This window comes from Lontra canadensis, unplaced genomic scaffold, assembly GCF_010015895.1.
Source record: "Lontra canadensis isolate GAN:19392208 unplaced genomic scaffold, GSC_riverotter_1.0 scaffold34, whole genome shotgun sequence".
Lineage (NCBI taxonomy): Eukaryota > Metazoa > Chordata > Mammalia > Carnivora > Mustelidae > Lontra > Lontra canadensis.
This window is the reverse complement of record NW_022631028.1, coordinates 388,236-408,656: the sequence shown is the minus strand read 5'-3', so window position 1 is coordinate 408,656 and position 20,421 is coordinate 388,236. Positions and strand designations below refer to the sequence as shown.

Below are 20,421 nucleotides of genomic sequence, written 5' to 3'. Positions count from 1 at the left end.
CGTGGGAGACTGAGAAGTCAGACCTTGGGTATGGCTCCTAGTTATCCGATCTGTGAATACAGTAATGTTTGCCCTCTTCACCCCAGGAAAACTCATCTCTTACTCCTCAAGTTTGCCTGTCTCCATGGGTCTCATTCACATTAGCAGCCAAAATCATAGCTCATGAAACAGATTGAACCCTGATAAGCACCAGCCCAACGTTTTCTTTTTATACATGTGGAAACGGAGTCCTGGAGACAAAAGATCAGGAGACAAAACCTGAAATGCCCAGTTCTATGATAAGTCCTGTTGTCAAAGTATATTTTTCCAGAACCTGAGAACATGTCTTACATATAAATACATAATGAACATTTATCAAGGATTTATCTAACTCATTGAAAGTACCAGCAAGATGGAAGAGCTGGTTCCAAGAGCCTTAGAGGAGGAGAGATTTATTCAGTCAGTAAGGGAGCGCTAAAATAAGTTTCCTAAGTTATATTCAAAATTAATTGGTGTTCTGTAGGTCAATAAAGCTGTGTAACTTTGAAGGCTATCTTTTTTGACCAGACTGGAAATCATATGTAGCGTACCGTATTCTACAAATTACTTTTTAGCTGCACAGAGCCTGGGCCCTCATGAATAGAAACAAGTAAATCAAACAAACTTGGAGTTCTTATGCACATGAGGTAACCTCTGGGTAGATTTGGTAGGCAGTGCCCTATATGACCAAAAAACCAAACACACAAAAAGTGATACAGTCATCTTTTTACCTTTATTTCCAAGTTTTAGATAATTTTCCTTAATAAATTATCTAGTTTAATCTCTGAGAACTCAGGATGGAAGTATCAGTATCTCTGCTCGAAGACCAGCAAACTGGGAGGAATTAGAGCTCAAAGTCACAGAGCTCAAAAGTAGTGGAGGAAGAAAGAGCACGTGGTCCTCCTCATTCCCCACCTGGACTTTAAAAAAACAAACAAAACCCAGCTGTATTTCATGATATGTTCATTTATCTAACATACCCTGTATGTAGCTTCTGTGTATCAGGCACTCTGCTAGTGCAGAAAATTCGGGAACAAGCTGGACAGATTCACTTCCAGCCCTTAGGGACACATCATAAGTAGGGAAAATCACATTGAACAAATAAGTACAAGAGTGGTGAGCACTGCCATTTTAAGGATCCGTAGAGGTAAGAGCTTTATCTTGATGTTCAAAGGCAGCTTCCTGGAGGAGATGACCTTTCACTTGAGTTTTGTATTAAAATGGGAGTGGGAACTGGGCGGTAAAGCATTGCAGGTAGGTGCTAAGTCTCTCCCTTGTAATTTGTAATTCATTTGCCCCAAATGAATATTTCCCAGTTGCTTGATTCAAATAAGAACTCTAGATTTTAAAAAGGTGAGATGAATTTTCTTGGAGTTTCAACTTAAATTCTTCCTGGTCATGAATTATATCATGAAAAAAGATGAAGAGGGATGGGAGACATGAGGGGAAACAGAGAGGGGAAAAGAGGACTGCTTTTCAGCAGTGTGCTTGAACTAGGTCTCAAGACTCCCTGTTACATTTCCCGGAAAGTTTTGAGCTAGATAATGTCACACTGGTAGCCTGAGATCCCTCATGGTGGAAATATTAATATCATGGAAACCATCAGACGCTACAAATGAGGATTCTCCTCTCCCTCACCCAGAGATCTGGTTGTTAGAGCCTTACTGGCACATCAGGGGGCAGCCTTCCCAGGAGGAAATGCAAAGCCGGAGGCTTACTTGTCATTACAATTACCTGTTCCCTGTCTCTGCTGATTATACACTTCTAAGATTGCAAAGTGCCTCTGTGGCATACAGTACCATAAACCCTGTATGCTACCACAGCCACATACTCCAAGTCATTCAGCCATGAATCCCTTCTAAACAGCCCAATGCTCTCAGTAACAAGAATCTCTGCATCAAAGGGCAACCTAATTCATTTTTCAAAAGTTCCAAATAATGGGAAGTCTGTCCTCATGTTGTTCCTAAATCAGCTTTCTGGTGCTTTCTATCTAATGCTAGCTTAGTCTTCTGGAACTGCATAGAAAGATCTAGTCTCTATTTCCCCATAAAGTTGAGGAATATTCAATCCATGTGCAAGAGACCAGGAAAATGCCTTTTATCCTATATAAAAATACACCATACTTCAATTCATTCAAGAATTTGTATTTCTTGCAGGGGTTCTCAGCTTTGGCTGTGCCTCAGAGGTGTTCGTGAAGTTTCTAGATTTGTGTACACGTGGGTCTCCACCCCCAGACATTGAGTGAGTGGGTCTGTGGGGCTGCTGGCATCAGTATTCTCTACAGGCTTCGTGGGCAATACTGATACAAAGGCTGAGCCCCCAAGTTTATTGGGTCTCTCGGCTGCTATAGACCCAAGATTCAGTGATTTAAAAAAAAAAGAAGGTCCCAAGGTGTCTGGACGGCTTAGTCAGTTAGGCATCCAGCTCTTGATCTCAGAGTCATTGAGAGTGAGCCCTGCGTTGTCTAGCCCACTTTAAAAAAAGAAAATTCCCTCTCTTTAACAGTCTGGTGAGAAGAGCAGACATAAGACTCCATGCTTTACATTAATATTTATAGTAAAGGCCAAGTGGCAGGGGATGAAGGAATTAAGAGAAAGGGGGTCTAATTCAGTGACTGGGGGAAGCCATCAGGGGAAGGTGGCCTTACGCAGCATTTTGAAGGCAAATAAAGGTTTAGCGACCTGAAGAAAGGGAAGGGAAAAGGAAAGACCTTTAAGTGGCATTCATAGCCCCAAAAGATGAAGGCATACGTGGAATTGTGAAGACTTGCAGAAAAATGAAAATAGAATTATTGTTAACCAACCATAGAGGCAATATTCTGGATACAACATAAAAACATATTGTTCTCTGATTGCAGACAGATATTACAAGAGATAAAAAAGGAACTTTCTTCAAAGAGACTTCAGTAATATTTCATGCAGTCTACCTACGCGCTTACCAAGGCATGAAATAAACACTGCTCGTATCTCCTAGGACAAGTGGTCTGACTCAACTTGGAAGTTCAGCCCCTTGGCTGCTTCCAAAAGGAACTGAAACTATGTTTCTGGCAGATGCAGTAGGGGTAATTAAATCACTACTGCCTTTAAAATATCGGGAGCAAAAATCTCATGAGAAGGAATTGAGTCAATGATCAATATCATTTTAATAAGGCAGAACTCATTTGTGGGTGCAGAAAGGTCCAGGAAATCTCTGCGCAACCCAGCTGGTTAATCTTGCCACAAAGTGCTGGAACTCAAAAACACCGATGGTTTTTTATGTTTTCCTGTTTCTGAATTTCAGGACAAGGATGAGGGACAGGATTTTCTGTTCTCCGTTGTGCAGGCTTAGGTTTGCATGGCATGTGCTGCTATATTTGGGTTCCTTTATAGAAAATTTGATTCCGTGTGTGTGTGTGTGTGTGACACACACACACACACACACACACACAGAGAGAGAGAGAATGTGTTTAATTAATATGCTTTAATTTTTTTTTAAAGATTTTATTTATTTATTTGACAGACAGATATCACAAGTAGGCAGAGAGGCAGGCAGAGAGAAAGGAAGGAAGCAGGCTCCCCGCTGAGCAGAGAGACTGATGTGGGGCTCGATCCCAGGACGCTGGGATCATGACCTGAGCCGAAGGCAGAGGCTTTAACCCACTGAGCCACACAGGTGCCCCAATATGCTTTAATTTTTTGAAGCAATTTTAGGTTTACAGAAAAATTGAGTGGAAGGTACAGAGACTTCCCACATACTCAGTATCCCCTCTCCCCACAAAACAGCCTCCCCTGTTATTAGCATCTTGCATGACTGTGCTACATTTGTTAAAAGTGAGGAGCCTGTGCTGTACATTATTATTAACTAAAGTCCGTCAAATGACGGACTTTACTTAGGGTTTACACTTGCGTTGTTAGTATTCCCCAGCTGCAGAAAATTTCTGACTTTGCCCCATTTTCTCTCTCTGCAATTCTGGGTCATGAAGGGAGATTGTCAGAACCATTTAAGGTCTCCACATCCCTGCAAACATTCCAGCAGCCTGAAGAATGCCTGCCGATCAGTAGCACCCTTCTCTCACTGTTCATGACCGACAGAGCAAGGTTCTTTTTTTTTTTAATATTTTATTTATTTATTTATTTGTCAGAGAGAGAGAGAGAGACAGTGCACAAGCAGGCAGAGGCAGAGAGAGAAGCAGGCTCCCCACCGAGGAGCCCGATGTGGGACTCGATCCCAGGACCCCGGGGATCATGACCCGAGCCGAAGGCAGTGGCTTAACCAACTGAGCCAACCAGAGCAAGGTTCTTACGGAAATCAGTTTCAGTGAAGCAACCAGTTTCAGTTTGTGAGGTGTTACATTAGAGAATCTTCCATAACCTATTCATAGACGCATTCAGATTTTTTTCAACTTCTTTTCTGGAAATAGTTGCTACCGATAAGTTCACTGTTAAACCTCGTAAGACTCAGAATGGTGTTTGGTGATTTAGTGATTTCAGATGCTGTGCTAGTCTTTTTAATCTGGGCTCCAGCCAAATGGAACGATCTGCTGTTTCATTTGCAATAGGTTGTTGTGACTTTATTTTTGGACAGCTCTCTTGTGCATGCTCGATGCTTGTACAGAGAGCAGCCTCTAATCCTCTTTCTTCTTGTTCTTCTTGTTCTCGTTCTTTTTATTTATTTTTTGGTCAGCAGAATCTGAATTATAAATTGACGAAAGAAATTCTTACTGTGTCGCCATAACGAGGCCCCACAATTTCTCATCTCTTTCTCAACTCTCCTATCCTAGAATCCCCTTCTCCTCTCTTCTCCCACTTGTCCTGCCACTCCCTCTTCTGTCGACTTCTGTGCCAGCTGAAATTCTAGACACTTCAAAATCCTCCTCTCCTCAGATGTCACAGCTTGCGGGAAACATCGTCCTGATTCTGCGATGAATCTGAGAGCTCATTACCTTTCCCTGATCCTGCCTGCTTTCAAATCATGTCACTCCCTTGCATAAAACACTTCTATGCTTTCCCATCCTGCTCTGAATTAAACCCAGACTCCACACTTGGGCACACAAGACCCTGTACTTACCTCTCAAGGATCCAATGATACCACTTTCCCCCTGGCCAGTACTTCCTAGCATTAATAGCTGGTCAGGTTCATTGATTTACGCATTCACACTGGTTCTCAAGGTGTGCTCCATAAACCCCCGGGGTGATTTTCCCAATCCTACTAAGACATTATTTCATTTTTCAACTGTATTGACATCTGCACCAATATGCAAAAGTAGTGTGAGTAAAACTGCTGGAACCTTGGCACAAACCTAGGCAGTGGTGCCGAACCACACTCAACATTGTCCTCCTCATAGCCACGAGCTCACTGTTCGAAAACCTTTTCTGAATACTCTTCATGATAAAGCTGTAGAAATTATGGATGTTAAATTTTGACATCATTTGTTAATCTGTTAATATGAATTTAATAATTTTAAAATTTGACATAATGATAAATATTTGACATTATTATAACATAAATTAGTGTTCAATTTTGACTCAAAGTACATATTCTATTAATACTTTGTAGAATGAAATGGTAAATATACATCAAGCATTTAAGCACATCAAGGCTGTGTGACAAGGGTCAGGCAGTGGTTGTCTTGTGGAAAGGGACTTATGTTATTGAGTTGCCAAACAGAACTAGTCTTTTTTTTTTTTTTAATAGAACATCAATTTTACTTGAAAGAACAACTGACAGACAATTGAAGGTTATTCAAACGTGGGCATTTCCCAGATGTTTTCTGGAAAATGAATGAAGGGAGCCTGTGACTTCAAGAAAAACAGCTAACAGTATTTTTTTGCCAATGATAAGATTTGAGCTTTCAATCCACCACTGTAAGCTTGACAGTTTTCCAATACCCAAAGCCATTTTTTGTGATACCAGTTGTTATTTTTAACTAATATGATATTTTACATGGTGTGTAATGAAATATGTCAATATTTGGAATATTTGCCTAACTCAATGAACTAATATTTTCCATATGACCAGAATGGTATTTATTTATTTATTTATTTATTTATTTATTTTAAAAGATTTTATTTATTTATTTGACAGAGAGATCATAAGTAGACAGAGAGGCAGGCAGAGAGAGAGAGAGAGAAGAGGAAGCAGGCTCCCTGCTGAACAGAGAGCCCGATGCGATGTGGGGCTCCATCCCAGGACCCTGGGATCATGACCCAAGCTGAAGGTAGAGGCTTTAACCCACTGAGCCACCCAGGCGCCCCCAGAATGGTATTTAAACAAAATTCATGGGTAAAAGATTTTTTCTAAAAGCAAGAAGGACCAGTGAATTTTAAGGTAATAGTTCATTACTATGATTTCCAATTTCATAGTATAAGTAACCTTTAAGAAAATACCACTGGTTGAGCATTGGTATAATATCAAAGAAGACTCTCCACATTTATCTGAACATTTATTAAAACATTTCTTTCTTTTCCAGCGACATATCTGTGGGAGGCCAGTTTTTTTTTTTTTTTCACATATTTCAACCAAAACAGCTTATCACAACAGATTGAATGCAGAAACAAAGATGAGATTCCAACAGCCTTTGATTAATCTCTGAAGGAGATTTGCAATACTATGAAATGGTGCCATTCATTTCACTAATATTTGTTTTGGAAAATATAGTAATTTTCATAAAAGTAGATTATTTAGATTAACAGAAAATGAATTATTTTAAAGGAATTAGTAAATACTTTAAACTTTCCAGTTTTAACATCTATTATAGTACAAAGCAATAGACATAACTTGTATAAACAGCAGCTCTTTGTAGTGGTCAATACATTTTAAGAGTGTAGAGACTTGAAACCAAAATATTTGAGAACTGCAACCACTAGAACCTTTTTAATGAGGACTTTGGGCCTAAAAATCTATGCTTGGGGGCACCTGGGTGGGTTAAGCCTCTGCCTTCCGCTCGGGTCATGATCTCAGGGTCTGGGATTGAGTCCCACATCGGGCTCTCTGCTCTGCAGGGAGCCTGCTTCCTCCTCTCTCTCTCTGCCTGCCTCTCTGCCTAATCGTGATCTCTGTCTGTCAAATAAATAAATAAGATCTTAAAACAAAAGAAAAAAATCCAAGTTTGACCACCTGTCAGAAGAATCTAGATGAATATTGCCCAAGTTTCTCCAAATTGGAAGAGTATATTATTGTTGTGTGTGTGTGTGTGTTGTGTTTGTTTGTTTGTTTTAACTACATGTATTTTGTTCCATGATCAGACATGTGATTCAACTTTTCGGATGCTCTGCAGTCTGTGTATAGGGAACTCTTGCTCCTGTTCTTTTCCCCACCTCTATCCTTTTTCTCCTCTCATCCCATCTCTAATCCAACTGTTATCCTGACTCAGTTTCTAGATTCAGTTTTCTTTTTAAATTTTTTTAAAGATTTCATTTATTTATTTGACAGACAGAGATCACAAGTAGGCAGAGAGGCGGGGGGAGGGGGCGGGGGGCGGGCCTGGGGGGAAGAAGCAGGCTCCGCACCCAGCAGAGAGCCCAATACGGGGCTCGATCCCAGAACCCTGGGACCATGACCCAATCCAAAGGCAGAGGCCCCAAACCACTGAGCCACCCAGGGGCCCCAGATTCAGTTTTCTTAATTTTTTTTTTCTTCTTCTACTAAATAATTGTTTTCTGAGAGAATCCCAGCATAGCTAGTGTTTAATGTTGTCTGCAAGGCTGCTTTCCTCTCAGTCATAGAGCCCTCTCTTGTGTCTTTTCTGAACAAACTGATCTTTAAGAGTAAGGTGGCTAGTGGGTCTGTATTACTTAATGTTTAAAAATTTAGAGTTAGCTTTTAGAAAGTAGTAACTAACTTAAAGATACTCAGTGGCTGTTATTCTAAAAAAAGGTTTTTTTCTTAAATGGGCAAGAACTTTTATAGTAGATTTTATATTCTTTTCTAAAGAAGCACTTCCTGGGGTGTCTGGGTGGCGCAGTGGGTTAAGCCTCTGCTTTCAGCTCAGATTATGATCTCAGGGTCCTGGGATCGAGCCCCGCATCCGGCTCTGTGTTCATCGGGGAGCCTGCTTCCCCCTCTCTCTCTGCCTGCCTCTCTACCTACGTGTGATCTCTCTCTATCAAATAAATAAAATCTTTAAAGAAACACTTCCTAAAATGTGGAAGATGCATGCAAGGTGATAGTACCTATCTATTTTTAACTATAGTTAGCTCATAAAGCCTATGATTTCACAGGTATTATTCCTTAGAATAAGCATCAGTTTAAAAAAACTTGCAATATATTAAGGCAAAATATAAAGTAAATCATAGTATGGCTGGTATATGGAGAGAGTGTTACCTGAATGGCTGAGTTTGGGGAAACCATGTTGCAAAGAGAAGTCCCAGGTTATAGATTATTATAACCTCCCCCACCTTTAGTACTTTTGCTCCTTCAACTTCTACTTCAGAATTATTCAGTGATAGTTTCCTATGATGAAAGCTTTCAGATGGATTTTTTTTGCTCAAGCCAAATGAATGAAACTTACTTAAAACACCTTTTTCAGAATGCATTATGCAAATGTCCGTAATACAGAAAGTGAAAAGAATTTTATGTAAATAAGTAAATATCTAGTTAGGATGACACAACTTCTAGATTTCTGGAATCAAGACTTCATTTAGGACAGACAGTATTTTAATCTGGTTGTAAGAAGAGGTTACTTTATTTTTTAATAAAATTAGTGGACCAGTATAAATTTAAGTTTTTGATAACCTTCAAAGAAAGAAAATTAAATAAATGTTGCTCTCACCTCTCTAGGCTAAGTTATGGTTTTCAAAGCACTTGTTGACTTAATGTTCCTATCAGCTTTCTATAACGAAGTAGAGTTTTGAAAACTACTTTTCTCTCAAATAATGATTTCTCCCTTAAAAAGAAAAAGCACACAGAGAAAGACAAACACCATCTGATCTCACTTATATGTAGACTCTTCAAAAAAAAAAGAAAAAAGAAAAAGAACAAATAAAAGAAGCAGAAACAGCCATAAATAGAACAAACCAATGGTTGCCAGAGGGAGTGAAGGGGAGTAAAAGATACAAGCTTCCGGTTATGGAATGAATAAGTCAGGGGATAAAAGGTACAACATAGGGAATAGAGTCAATGGTATTGTTACAGTGTTGTATGCTGACAGGTGGCAGCTACACCTGTGGTGAGCCCAGCATTAGAAACTGAGTTGCTGAATCACTATGTTATACACTTGAAACTAAAATAACATTGTGTGTGAACTATACTTCAATTTTTTAAAAAAGGAAAAGCGTAGCTCATGTTATTAGAGTGTAATGTACAATGCTGACTTTATACATTAGGGCTGGACTTCGGTTATGGGTACAACTGGAACATCTCTTTACACTCCAGAACAACTTTCTACTACCTACTGCCTATGCTTAGAGCGCTACCGTTTTAGATCCGTTCTTTTAGGGTAAATATTGCTTCTCCCTCTTTTATAATATAGTTGCTGGTGATATGAGGCATGGTAAAGGAAACACACATTAGTATGAATACTTTCTTTTATGCACAGAGAAAGCCTCAGGTAGCGACTGGGAAAGCCTTTGGATGCAAGTAAAAGGAAACACACAATGATCTGAACTTAAAAAAAAAAAAAAAAAAGGACTTGTTTTTTTCTTGCATTATCAGGGCAGAGGTAGGTGTTTATAAACATTTGCTCAACCCCTCAAAAGCATAAGGGCCAACATCTCCATGATGCTCTTGGCCTAAGGAAAGGGTTATATCAGCGACACTTTGCTTTTTATAAGGATTTTATTCAAAAACTTTTCCAGAAGACCCTGAGTAGCTGTCTGGCCCTGTTGCATGTCGACCCAGCGGGAAGGGAGATGGGAAAAGAGTACTTGGCTTTTCAGCCTCTCAAATGGAAGGATGGAGGAAGAGGGGACAAAGAAAACCTCATCAGAGAAACTTCCAAAGACTGAAAAAACAAAGGTGGAAAAAAGCATTGAGGAAGATAAAACTTCAATGAAATGAAAAAGGCAAATCACCATCATAACATAATACTTCCTGGGGCGCCTGGGTGGCTCAGTGGCTTAAAGCCTCTGCCTTCAGCTCAGGTCATGATCCCAGGGTCCTGGGATCGAGCCCCACATTGGGCTCTCTGCTCGGTGGGGGGCCTGCTTTCCCCCACCCCGCCCCGCCTACTTGTGATCTCTCTCTCTCAAATAAATAAATAAAAATCTTAAAAAAAAACAATAATACTTCTTATCATTGTTTTTATTAGTCAAATCCTGACTGTATGCCAGGTGCTGCGCTATCTGCCTTATGTACGTGATCTCACCTGGTTCTCACAAAAACCCTGTAAGGTAGATCTTTATATCTCCTCTTTACCGAGGAGAAAACCAAACTCAGCTCCTTGCTCAAAGACTTGTGTTAAAGCCAGAATCTGGCCTGTGCTTGCTGGAACTTCCTCATTGCCTCTCTGGAGACCAGCCCCTAGATCTGCAGGTTTCTCTTCTGGTTATATCCCGGGCCGTGCTTCTCCAGAACATGCAGGACCTTACGATCTGCATGAAACTTGATGGGAATCTTCAGGCCCCGCTTAATGAGGTGGACTAAACTGAGAATGCTGGCATGGTGCCAGCAGAGCTGCTGCCGCTCTTTCCTCTGCCATAATTACCTTTCATCTTTTCAGGATTTCTGCTCTTGGAAATCATTACTTCAATTCTGAATTCTGATCTGATGCACAAGTGGCTTTGCTACATATTGAGTGCTTTGAGATGGACTTCTATTTTGGGAGAGCTCTGTTTGTAAATGGCCCAGAGAAGCCCGTCTAGTCTATTTAGAATTGTCCTGTCGGCTTCTCTGGACCAATTATTTCGGTGTGTTCATGCAAGGTCACCTTCAGTGTTCTCTTCTATCTAGGTCAGTTAACTTTAAACCAGACACAAACCCGCAGATTAGTTCTTACACTGGCTATGTATGTGAGCTCCTAAGTGAGATTTTCATTCACTTGTAGAGTGGCCAGAAGGATGCTAAGGCATCAAAGGGAAGATGCGATCCTGGACTCCCTGACCTCACTGTGGGAAAACCGAGAGCTAAGATTGTGCCTTGGTCATTTCGTATCTCCAGAGCCTAACCTGGTGCCTGATATCCATTCAACACTTGATAAGCTTGTGCATTCATTCAACAAATATTTGGTTAGAGCCCATCACGTGCCAGGCACTAGAAGCACGGCAATAAATAAGACAGATGTGGGTCTTGTACACATAAAATGTGTTCTTACGGGGAGAGAGGAAAGAAAAATGAAAAAGCAAGCAGTTTTAAAACAAGTAAGGTCCAAATGTCCCTGAGCAGGACAGTAATAAGCAGTGGAATACTTAGCAATGAGGACAAACAGACTATTGCTACCCTCGGCCACATGGCAGAACTTCATAATGCATGACTGCACTCCTGTCAAGTTCAAAACCAGGCAGAATTCATCTGTGGTGATTGAAGTCGGGCTGGTGGTCACCTTTGGAGAGGGGCAATGATGTGGGGGACATGTGGGGGCTTCTGGGGTCCAGGTCATGTTTTCCGTCTTGATCAGAGAATTGGTTCTATTAGAAAGTTCACTTGGCAAAGATTTCTCAGGCTTGGTGCTTATGACATATTTTCCCATATGCATATTGTAATTCAACTAAATCAACGTATCTTTAAGAAGTTAGATGCTGACTGTGGTAATGGCTGTAAGGCCATGGCATGGGGTCCAGGGAAGTGTGCTAGACATCAGCTTTGGGAAGCACTACTGTAGAAAGAGCTGTCAGTGAAGACTTTCCTGTGAGAGGCTAGCTGGGCTGAGCCCGCAGGGCAGGGCGGGGGGGTGTGTGGGGATAGGTGGCAGCCGTGGGGAGATGGGGAAGAGCATCCCAGGCAGGGGGAATGGCAAGTGCAAAGGCTCTCAGGGGAGAAATGCTGGGGCACACTGGAGAAAGAGAACAGAGGCCAGAGCAGCTGGAGCAGAGTAGGTGGAGAGCAGAGTGAGGCCCAACAAAGCTGGCAGTAGGCAGAGGCTACACCATGTGGGCCTCAAGGCCATTTAGTTTATGGTCTGCCCTGTACCATTTGACTCTTCTTCCGTGCCAGGCAGCGTGCTAAGATCTTTAGGCACATCCTCCCATGTTCTTTTGATCTTTCCAGCAACCCTGGGAGCAGTTCTTATAATACCTATTTTGTACATAAAGAACCAAGGCTTGGGGAAATTGGTTTGCCAAAGGTTACCCTTGGAAATGCGTATTCTCACCAGGGTTTGAACCCACATCTCTTTGACCTCAAGGCTTTGTTCCCAACTCCTGACTTCCGACACTGCCTCTGAGCCCTGGCATCTAAATGAACTTCTGCTTGGCAGTATGACCCATGTACCCTTAGGACTGTGACTAAAATACTGAGGAAGCAGCCAGCCCCACCCAGGGAGGTCTGGGAAGGAACAAGCCGGCTGGGTTTGGAAGACACATCTGGAATCTTCCCACAGGCATGCTTGCTGGGGGGAAACAGAATGTGTAAGACCTCAGAGCTGCAGAGTCATCATCACAGATCACAGCAGCTACTGTTTACTGGTCCTTTGTGCTGCGCCAGGTTCTGTATTGAATATTTCACTTATCCCTAGTTAATTTTTGTAACAATCCTGTGAGGTCAGCGTTGGCCCTCTTTCACAGATGAAAAACTGAGGGATAGAGAGGGTAATCATTTGCCCAGCGAGACACAGTGAGTGCGGTGACTCAAGAGATGCTTTGCTGGTTTAATTAGGGGTGAGAAAAATAGTGGACGTGGACTGGCAGACATCAAAAGCCAGATACAAGCATAGCTCTGTCTCTGGAATCTGGAATCTGTGCCCCTGACTCTCTCGCAGGGAGCCTGAGGTGTCTGTGGAGGTAGGAGCTGTTTTCTGGGGCTTCACGATGGGTGTTCTCCGAATCTGACTGACCTTAATGCTCCCAAAGGCCTTCTCCTTTTAAGCGTTTTATACTATTGTTTTTTCCTCTCCATCTAGACTATGAGGTGTGTGTGTGCCTGAGGACACTCCTTTATTTCTCTGGACTCTCCGTTGTCCTGCCCTGGCCTGGGAGATCAGAGGTTGAGTTGTTTTGTGGACCGCTAAAACCGCAGGGTGCTGGGTAGGGCCAGGCAGGCCACATGCTCTGTAAATGTTTCTGGACGAGCTAAGTGCTCTGGTTATTTAACCAAGGTTAGAGTGATAATGGATCTGGCTTGGGTCAACAATCAATCCTCATCATTCAGGGGTGTGTACTTACTTTCATTTCAGTTACTTGAGATTTAAGGCAAAAGCAAGGCATGTTGGTGGCCACTCCCTCTCCTGCTCCATTGCCTCACCCCAGGCCCCCCCACCCCCATGCAGAGTTGGTTCCGGCCCTGGAAGGAATTCTGAATGAAAATTCTGTGAGATGCCTCGGTTGGTACTTACTGTACCGTAAGGATTTGAGACTTAGGCCAGTTGAAGCTGGCCTGCTTCTGAGAAATTTATGTTGTGGTGCCATTTTTATGAGAAAATCAACTGGTCCCTAATAATTCAGTTGAAATGTTTTCAAATGCATACAAATAACTATGATTTTTCTGTATAACTCCAGTGATACCAGGATCTCTGGGTCTGACTGGGAACGCCTGCTTGGCTGGCTTAATAGTGAGTTCATTCTGTACTCTAGGCCTGGCTGTCCAATGCAGCAGCCACCAGCCACATGTGGCTCTTGGACACTGGCAGTGTGGTGATTCTGAATTGAGATGTACTGTGGGTGTAAAATAACACCAGATTTCAATGATACAGCATAAGGAAAGAATGTAAAATAGCTCGTTAATCATTTATGTAATAATTATATGTTGAAATAATATTTTTGATGTATTGGCTTCAGCAAATATATTAATATTTAATTCACTTATTTCTTTTTACTTTTTTAAAATGTGACTTCTAGAAAATGTAAAATTATACATGTGGTTAGCCTTAGACAATAGGGCTCTAGTAGAACGTGACAAATATCAAACTGGCAAAAACCTACCTCTTTTATATCTGCCCCTGACTAGTCCCACTTTTCCTAAAGTTACAAAATTAGCTAAAGCACCTCACCTCCCATCTCTGTCCATTCTTAGAACTCTACTTTGTTTCCTGATTGGGTCCCAACTGAAGCCAGGCTTCAGCCTCCTATAGCGCTAAACATTATTTTCTCCTAGCATGACTTGTATTGATTCTAACGATGACAGCACATTAAGTGTATATAGAAACGCATAATTTTTAAAAAGAACTCATATCCTGTTATCAAATAGCTGTAAGTATGCCAAGGCAGTAATTAGAATTATCACCATTTTCCAAGCGAGAAACCTAAGGATGAAATCACATTTACTTATTTAAACCCAGCCCTATTCTAGAAGGGATTTTAACCCTCTGGCCAATTCAGAGAATGTGGCTTTTCCAAGATGACACCATGGTTGATAGAAATGGGACCAGAATGTTCTTCTTACCCTTTCTTCTACAATAATGGTTCTCAGACACAGCATCCCATGATCGGTTTATAAAGTATAAATAATATATATGCATATTATTATATACAGTATATATTATATATTATATATAAATAATATATAATGTATAAAGTTTATAAAGTATAAATAATAGTAAAAACAGCAAAGTTTTTAGCTGACTTTCTTTTTATATAAGTCAGAACCGATTAAAGGATATTCAAAAACAATTTCTCTTTCGTATACTGCACTCATTTATTCAACAAGAGCTTATGGAGTGCCTGTCTCACATGAACAAACTTGGTCCTGGGGAAACATTGATGAGCAAATAACAAGAGAGACATATCATCTAACAAACTGAGTCATAAGTAACAAGTATAAAGGGCTATGGAATCTACTCTTAACAACTTTCCAGCATATAATACAGTACTGTTAATTTTAGTCACCATGCTATACTCTATATCCTCAGAACTTACATCTTCGAGTTGGAATTTTGTATGCTTTGTTCAACATCTCCCCATTCCCCCCCACTCCTCAGGCCTTGACAACTACCATTCTACTCTCTGTTTCTAGAAGTTTAACATTTTTTAGAATCCACATGTGAGTGAGAATATGCAGTATTCGTCTTTCTCCTTCTAACATTTCATTTCGCATAATACCTTTTAGGTCCATCCATGTTGTCAAAAATGGCAGGATTTCCTTTTTTTTTTTTTTTTTGGCTGAGTAATAAGCATATGTGAGTACGTGTGTGTGTGTCACATTTTCTTTATCCATTCATCCATCAATGGTCACTTAGGTTATTTCCATGTCTCAGCTATTGTGAATAATGCTGCACTGAACATAGGGGTGCTGCTATTTCTTTTTATTTATTTATGTATTTATTTACTTGACACAGAGAGAGAGAGAGATCACGAGTAGGCAGAGAGGCAGGCAGAGAGAGACGGGGTATGCAGGCTCCCCACTGAGTGGAGAGCCCAATGTAGGGCTTGATCCCAGGACGCTGAGATCAGGACCTGAGTGGAAGGCAGAGGCTTAACCCACTGAGCCACCCAGGTGCCCCGGAGTGCTGCTCTTTCTTTCAGGTAGTGTTTCCCTTTCCTTGGGCTATATTCCCCCAAGTGGAATTGCTAAATCATATAGTACTTCTATTTTTAATTTTTTGAGGAAACTCCGTACTGTTTTCCATAGTGGCTGCACCAATTTACATTGCTACCAAGAGGATGGAACAAGGGTTCCATTTTCTCTACAACCTTGCTGGCATTTATCTCTTGTTTTGTTTTGTTTTAAATGATAACCATTCGAACAGGTATGAGTGATACTTCATTGTGGGTTTAATTTGCATTTCCCTGAGAAGTGATCTTGTGTATCCTTCTGTGTGCCATCTGTATATTTTCTTTGGAAAAATATCAAGTCCTCTGCTCATTTTTTATTGGATTTTTTTTTGCTATTATATGAGTTCCTTATATATTTTGGGTATTAACCCCTTACCATGTAAATGGTTTACAAATACTTTCTCCCATTCCGTAAATTGCCTTCTCATTTTACTTTTTGTTTCTCTTTCTGTGCAGTAGATTATTGTAGGGATATAGTCCCATTTGGTTTTTGCTGGTGTTGCTTGAGCTTTTGAGGTTGTATCTAAAAATTCATTCCCAAGACCCATGTCAAAGAGGTTTCCCCTTTGTTTTCTTCCAATAGTTTTACGTTGGGGTCTTATATTTAAGTCTTTAATTCACTTAAGTTAATTTTTGTGAGTGGTAAAAGAGAGGGGTCTGATTTCATTCTCTTGCATGTGAATACCCAGTTCTCCAACATTGTTTATTGAGTAGTGTATCCTTTTCCCACTGAGTATCTTGGAGCCCTTGTCAGTTATCATTGCCTGTGTACTCATGTGTTTATTTCTGGGGGACTGTTTTTATGCTAAAACCGTACTGTTTTGATGACTAGAGTTTTGCAAAGCAGGCTATTTCCGACCACCTGAAGGGCCTGTGTTATGGCGTGTTAAACAACCATCTCTCATGAAAAAAAAAAAAAAAACTAAAACTAAAAAACAAAAATACCAGACTTGTAGCACTTGCCAATTTTCCTGGTGTAAATGCTTCCATCCTGACGGATACCTACTTTCCACTAAGATGTCACCAAATGTGGAGTTGGGAGGAGGTATATGGTTGCACCCGTTGTGTATCATTTCCACTATACAAATACAATAGATGTTAGTAACTTCAAAAGCACAGATAATGCTAAAATAATCAGGAAGCAATGAATTTTGAGTATGTGCTACCCTTGTTTTCAAAGTAATTTATTTAACTGGAATTTATATTATATTTTAGTAAACAACCACCTCACAAAACTCCTGCAAATTTAACAATCATTTTCTGCATGCCTGAACAATTCAGCTCTAGCACTCCAGTGGGCCTGGCATATTCCATGTAGCCACGATCCTTGTCTAGAACAAGTACTCACTGTTCCCTCTTCCTCTGTTCCTTACAGATCAGCAAACAGCAGCTGCAGACAGTCAAGGACCGGTTTCAGGCTTTCCTCAATGGGGAGACCCAGATCGTGGCTGACGAAGCCTTCATGAATGCCGTCCAGAGTTACTATGAGGTAAGTCTCACCATGCAGAAGAATGTCAAGACCGCTCAAGCCTGAAGCCCAGAATTTCCAGGCTACTGTTCAGTGGGAACAGCAGCCTTAGCCTCCTACAGGACCATCCCTGCCACGGCAAAAGGGTTGATGACTGGTACAGTTTTAAGAAATAATAGCGTTTTGTGTGGAAAAAACGAAATCGAAGCCCCTTGTTTACCAACTAAACAAGAAATTTATATGCAATGCATTTGGCACATTGCTTGCTTTATGTATGATTTCTTTTTTTATATAATTTAAAAAAAATTTTTTTTTAATTTTATTTTTTATAAACATATAATATATTTTTTCCCCAGGGGTACAGGTCTGTGAATCGCCAGGTTTACACACTTCACAGCACTCACCATAGCACACACCTTCTCCAATGTCTATAATCCCATGTATGATTTCTTTTTTTTTTTTAATATTCATTTATTTATTTGACAGACAGAGATCACAAGGAGGCAGAGAGTCAGGCAGAGAGAGAGGAGGAAGCAGGCTCCCTGCTGAGCAGAGAGCCGGATGCGGGGCTAGATCCCAGGACCCTGGGATCACGACCTGAGCCGAAGGCAGAGGCTTTAACCCACTGAGCCACCCAGGTGCCCCCCCATGTATGATTTCTTGTTTAATCTGTACAACAGTCTCGTGAGCGAGGTCCTGATACTATTTCCGTTTTACCAGTAAAGCAACTGAAGCTCAGAAAGGGTTAGGTCAAAAAAAAGGGGAGGGGCGTTAGGTCAATTACTCAAAGTCACACAACTGTTAAATGCCACAAGCGAAGATTTGAACTGAGTTGGGAGCTTGCCCTCAAACAACTATACCCTTTCTAAAGGATGTTCACATCTCCCAAGAGGGGTGCCTTCACTAGCTTCTTGTTCTTTGTGTTACAATGGTGCTGTGAGTTCTTTTCTATAAATGAGAACAGCATTCGAGGTCTAGTACTCTTCTCAAGAGAAAATCTGCAAGTGAGAGAATATATCCTGAACATATATCCCAAGTGAACTTTCACCTCTAGACCTCAGAGGTCTATTTATCAGGAAAGTGATTTGGAATTAGTATATTTAAATTTTATAATTATTCTTCCATAATGTACACATTGGCTATTCTTTATACATTATTAATTAGGTGGCTATGCCATATCTTCCTTTGGGCCATGTTAACTTGATGAGCATATTTTTAAAGTTATTATATGGTCATTAAAAGACATTTTACTTTAAAAGAAAAGACTTTTTGCTTTTTTTCTTTTAAAAAATAATAAAAATTATTTATTTATTTACTTATTTATTTGACAGACAGAGATCACAAGTAGACAGAGAGGCAGGCAGAGACAGAGGGGGAAGCAGGCTCCCCGCTGAGCAGAGAACCTGATGCGGGACTCGATCCCAGGAACCTCGGATCATGACCTGAGCTGAAGACAGAGGCTTCCACCCAGGCGCCCCAATTCTTTTAAATTAATGTATAATGTATTATTAGCCCCAGGGGTACAGATCTATGAATCACCAGGTTTACACACTTCACAGCACTCATCATAGCACATATCCTCCCCAATGTCCATCACCCAACCTTCCTCTCCCTACCACCCACCCCCCCAGCAACCCTCAGTTTGTTTTGTGAGATTAAGAGTCTCTTCTGGTTTGAAAAGACATTTTACTTTATATTCATCTTTTTTCATGTGAACCAGATATTCTCTGTATTTGGAATGCTATGCTCCAATGTTATACCCATTGTCAAGGCTAGATTAAAACCATTAGAAACCAGTCCCACGCATTGAAAATCTCACAGCATCCTGCCATATGCAACTCAAAGTAATAACAATAAACTAAAATAAATGTAAGGGAATCCAACAAACTCTGATTTTTTTTCCCCCATAGGATCGCTTCACTGGTTTTCTTTCTTTCTGTTTTTAATTATTAGGTAGCAAATTATCTCAAAACAAAAAGATTGCTGCTCCCACTTCACTGGTCTTCCAAACACATTGGGCACTCCAATCCTTAATAGATGCTTTAAAAATATTAGTTAATTGATTCAGTAACACTCTCCTTCCCACTTGCTGAAGTACTTGGCTCTTTTCACGGAGAGAGTAGAGTAAGACTGCAATTAGATCTTGTGCAAATACTATTGACTGGTTTGCTAATTAGTGTTTAATAGTAAACAGCCTTTGTCTCTGTGATGTTTGCTAGGTCCAGCCGCAGACTCATTTCAATGAAATTTCTATTTGTGTTTGTTTTAGAAGTGTGGTTTATTTTTATATTTGTCAAATGTAAACTTTTTGTTTTCATTTTACAAATAGTATTGATATTGCCAATAAGGATCAAACTTGTTTATCTGATGTGATACAATATTTCACTTGAATTTAACAGAAAGTGGAAATGAGATTCAGAACCATGATGATGACATGGCAATGAATAACTTGAATATATTTAACTAAAGATTTTGTTGAGAAACTGCCAGGGAATGAAATTAGTTCTCCCCTTTTTTTCAAGTTCTGAAGCCAGTTCAGTCCAGGCAGACGCTCACCAATAATTTTCCATGTTTAGAGTTATTCACAAATTTATAAATTTATAGATTACAAATCTTAATTAGAAAGCTCATTTGACTAATGACATAAATTAAAAGAAAGTGCCATTTCTACCTATTAATTAACTTTGAAAATTAATAGTCATCAATGTGCTAATGAGTCTCTGGAAATTACCATTATATCTATAGTGATCCTGATATTTTTTTCTATAGCAGCTAGTTTGTTGGAAAGAGCTTCTTTCTAGTTTGGTGTGAATACGGGCATTGTGAAATCACTGAGTAGTTAATACTAAGATTTGAGTCACAGGAAATAATATGACTAAATTATTTACTGTATTCACTAGTAAACTTTAGATTCTTGGGATGCCTTCTTCTAGGAAATCGAATCCTCTGAAGCAAAGGTCCCCAATCAAAGGATCAAGATTAACACTCTCCTTGGGAGAGCTCCAAGTTCATTACTCCTCCCTTTCTCCCTCTCCCTTCATCCTTGGGCAGTGGAGAAGCTAGGGTTTCTTTCTCCATCCTCCTCCAGGATCCAATTGCTTCCTGGTCAGTACTGGTCTTGTTCAAGTCTCTTTGGATTACAAGTGACAGACACCTAGGTCAAACTGGCTTAAGCCAAAAATGAGATTTATTTGCTCAAGCAACTTAACAGGCCAGGAATAGACCTGGTTTTAGCTGTGGCTGGATCCAAAGACTCCGGAGATGTCAGCAGGATGGGTATCTTTCTACCTACACCTCAACTTTGTTGTTCCCTCTGTTGGTTCTCTGCCTGGGGAAGATCCTGGCGGCTTCAGGCCATGCCCTACCAGTTTGGCAACT

The 20,421-nt window shown here is 40.5% G+C and overlaps 1 protein-coding gene across 27 annotated transcripts in view; it reads left to right on the top strand.

Annotated features, from left to right (window-relative positions):
• CADPS (calcium dependent secretion activator) overlaps nucleotides 1-20,421 on the top strand; it is a 467,297-nt gene that overhangs the window by 87,393 nt on the left and 359,483 nt on the right. For all 27 annotated transcript variants that reach the window (XM_032867304.1, XM_032867302.1, XM_032867301.1 and 24 more), the window contains exon 2: nucleotides 16,951-17,064. In XM_032867304.1, coding sequence (XP_032723195.1) covers nucleotides 16,951-17,064 — 114 coding nt within the window. The remainder of the gene's footprint in view (nucleotides 1-16,950; nucleotides 17,065-20,421) is intronic.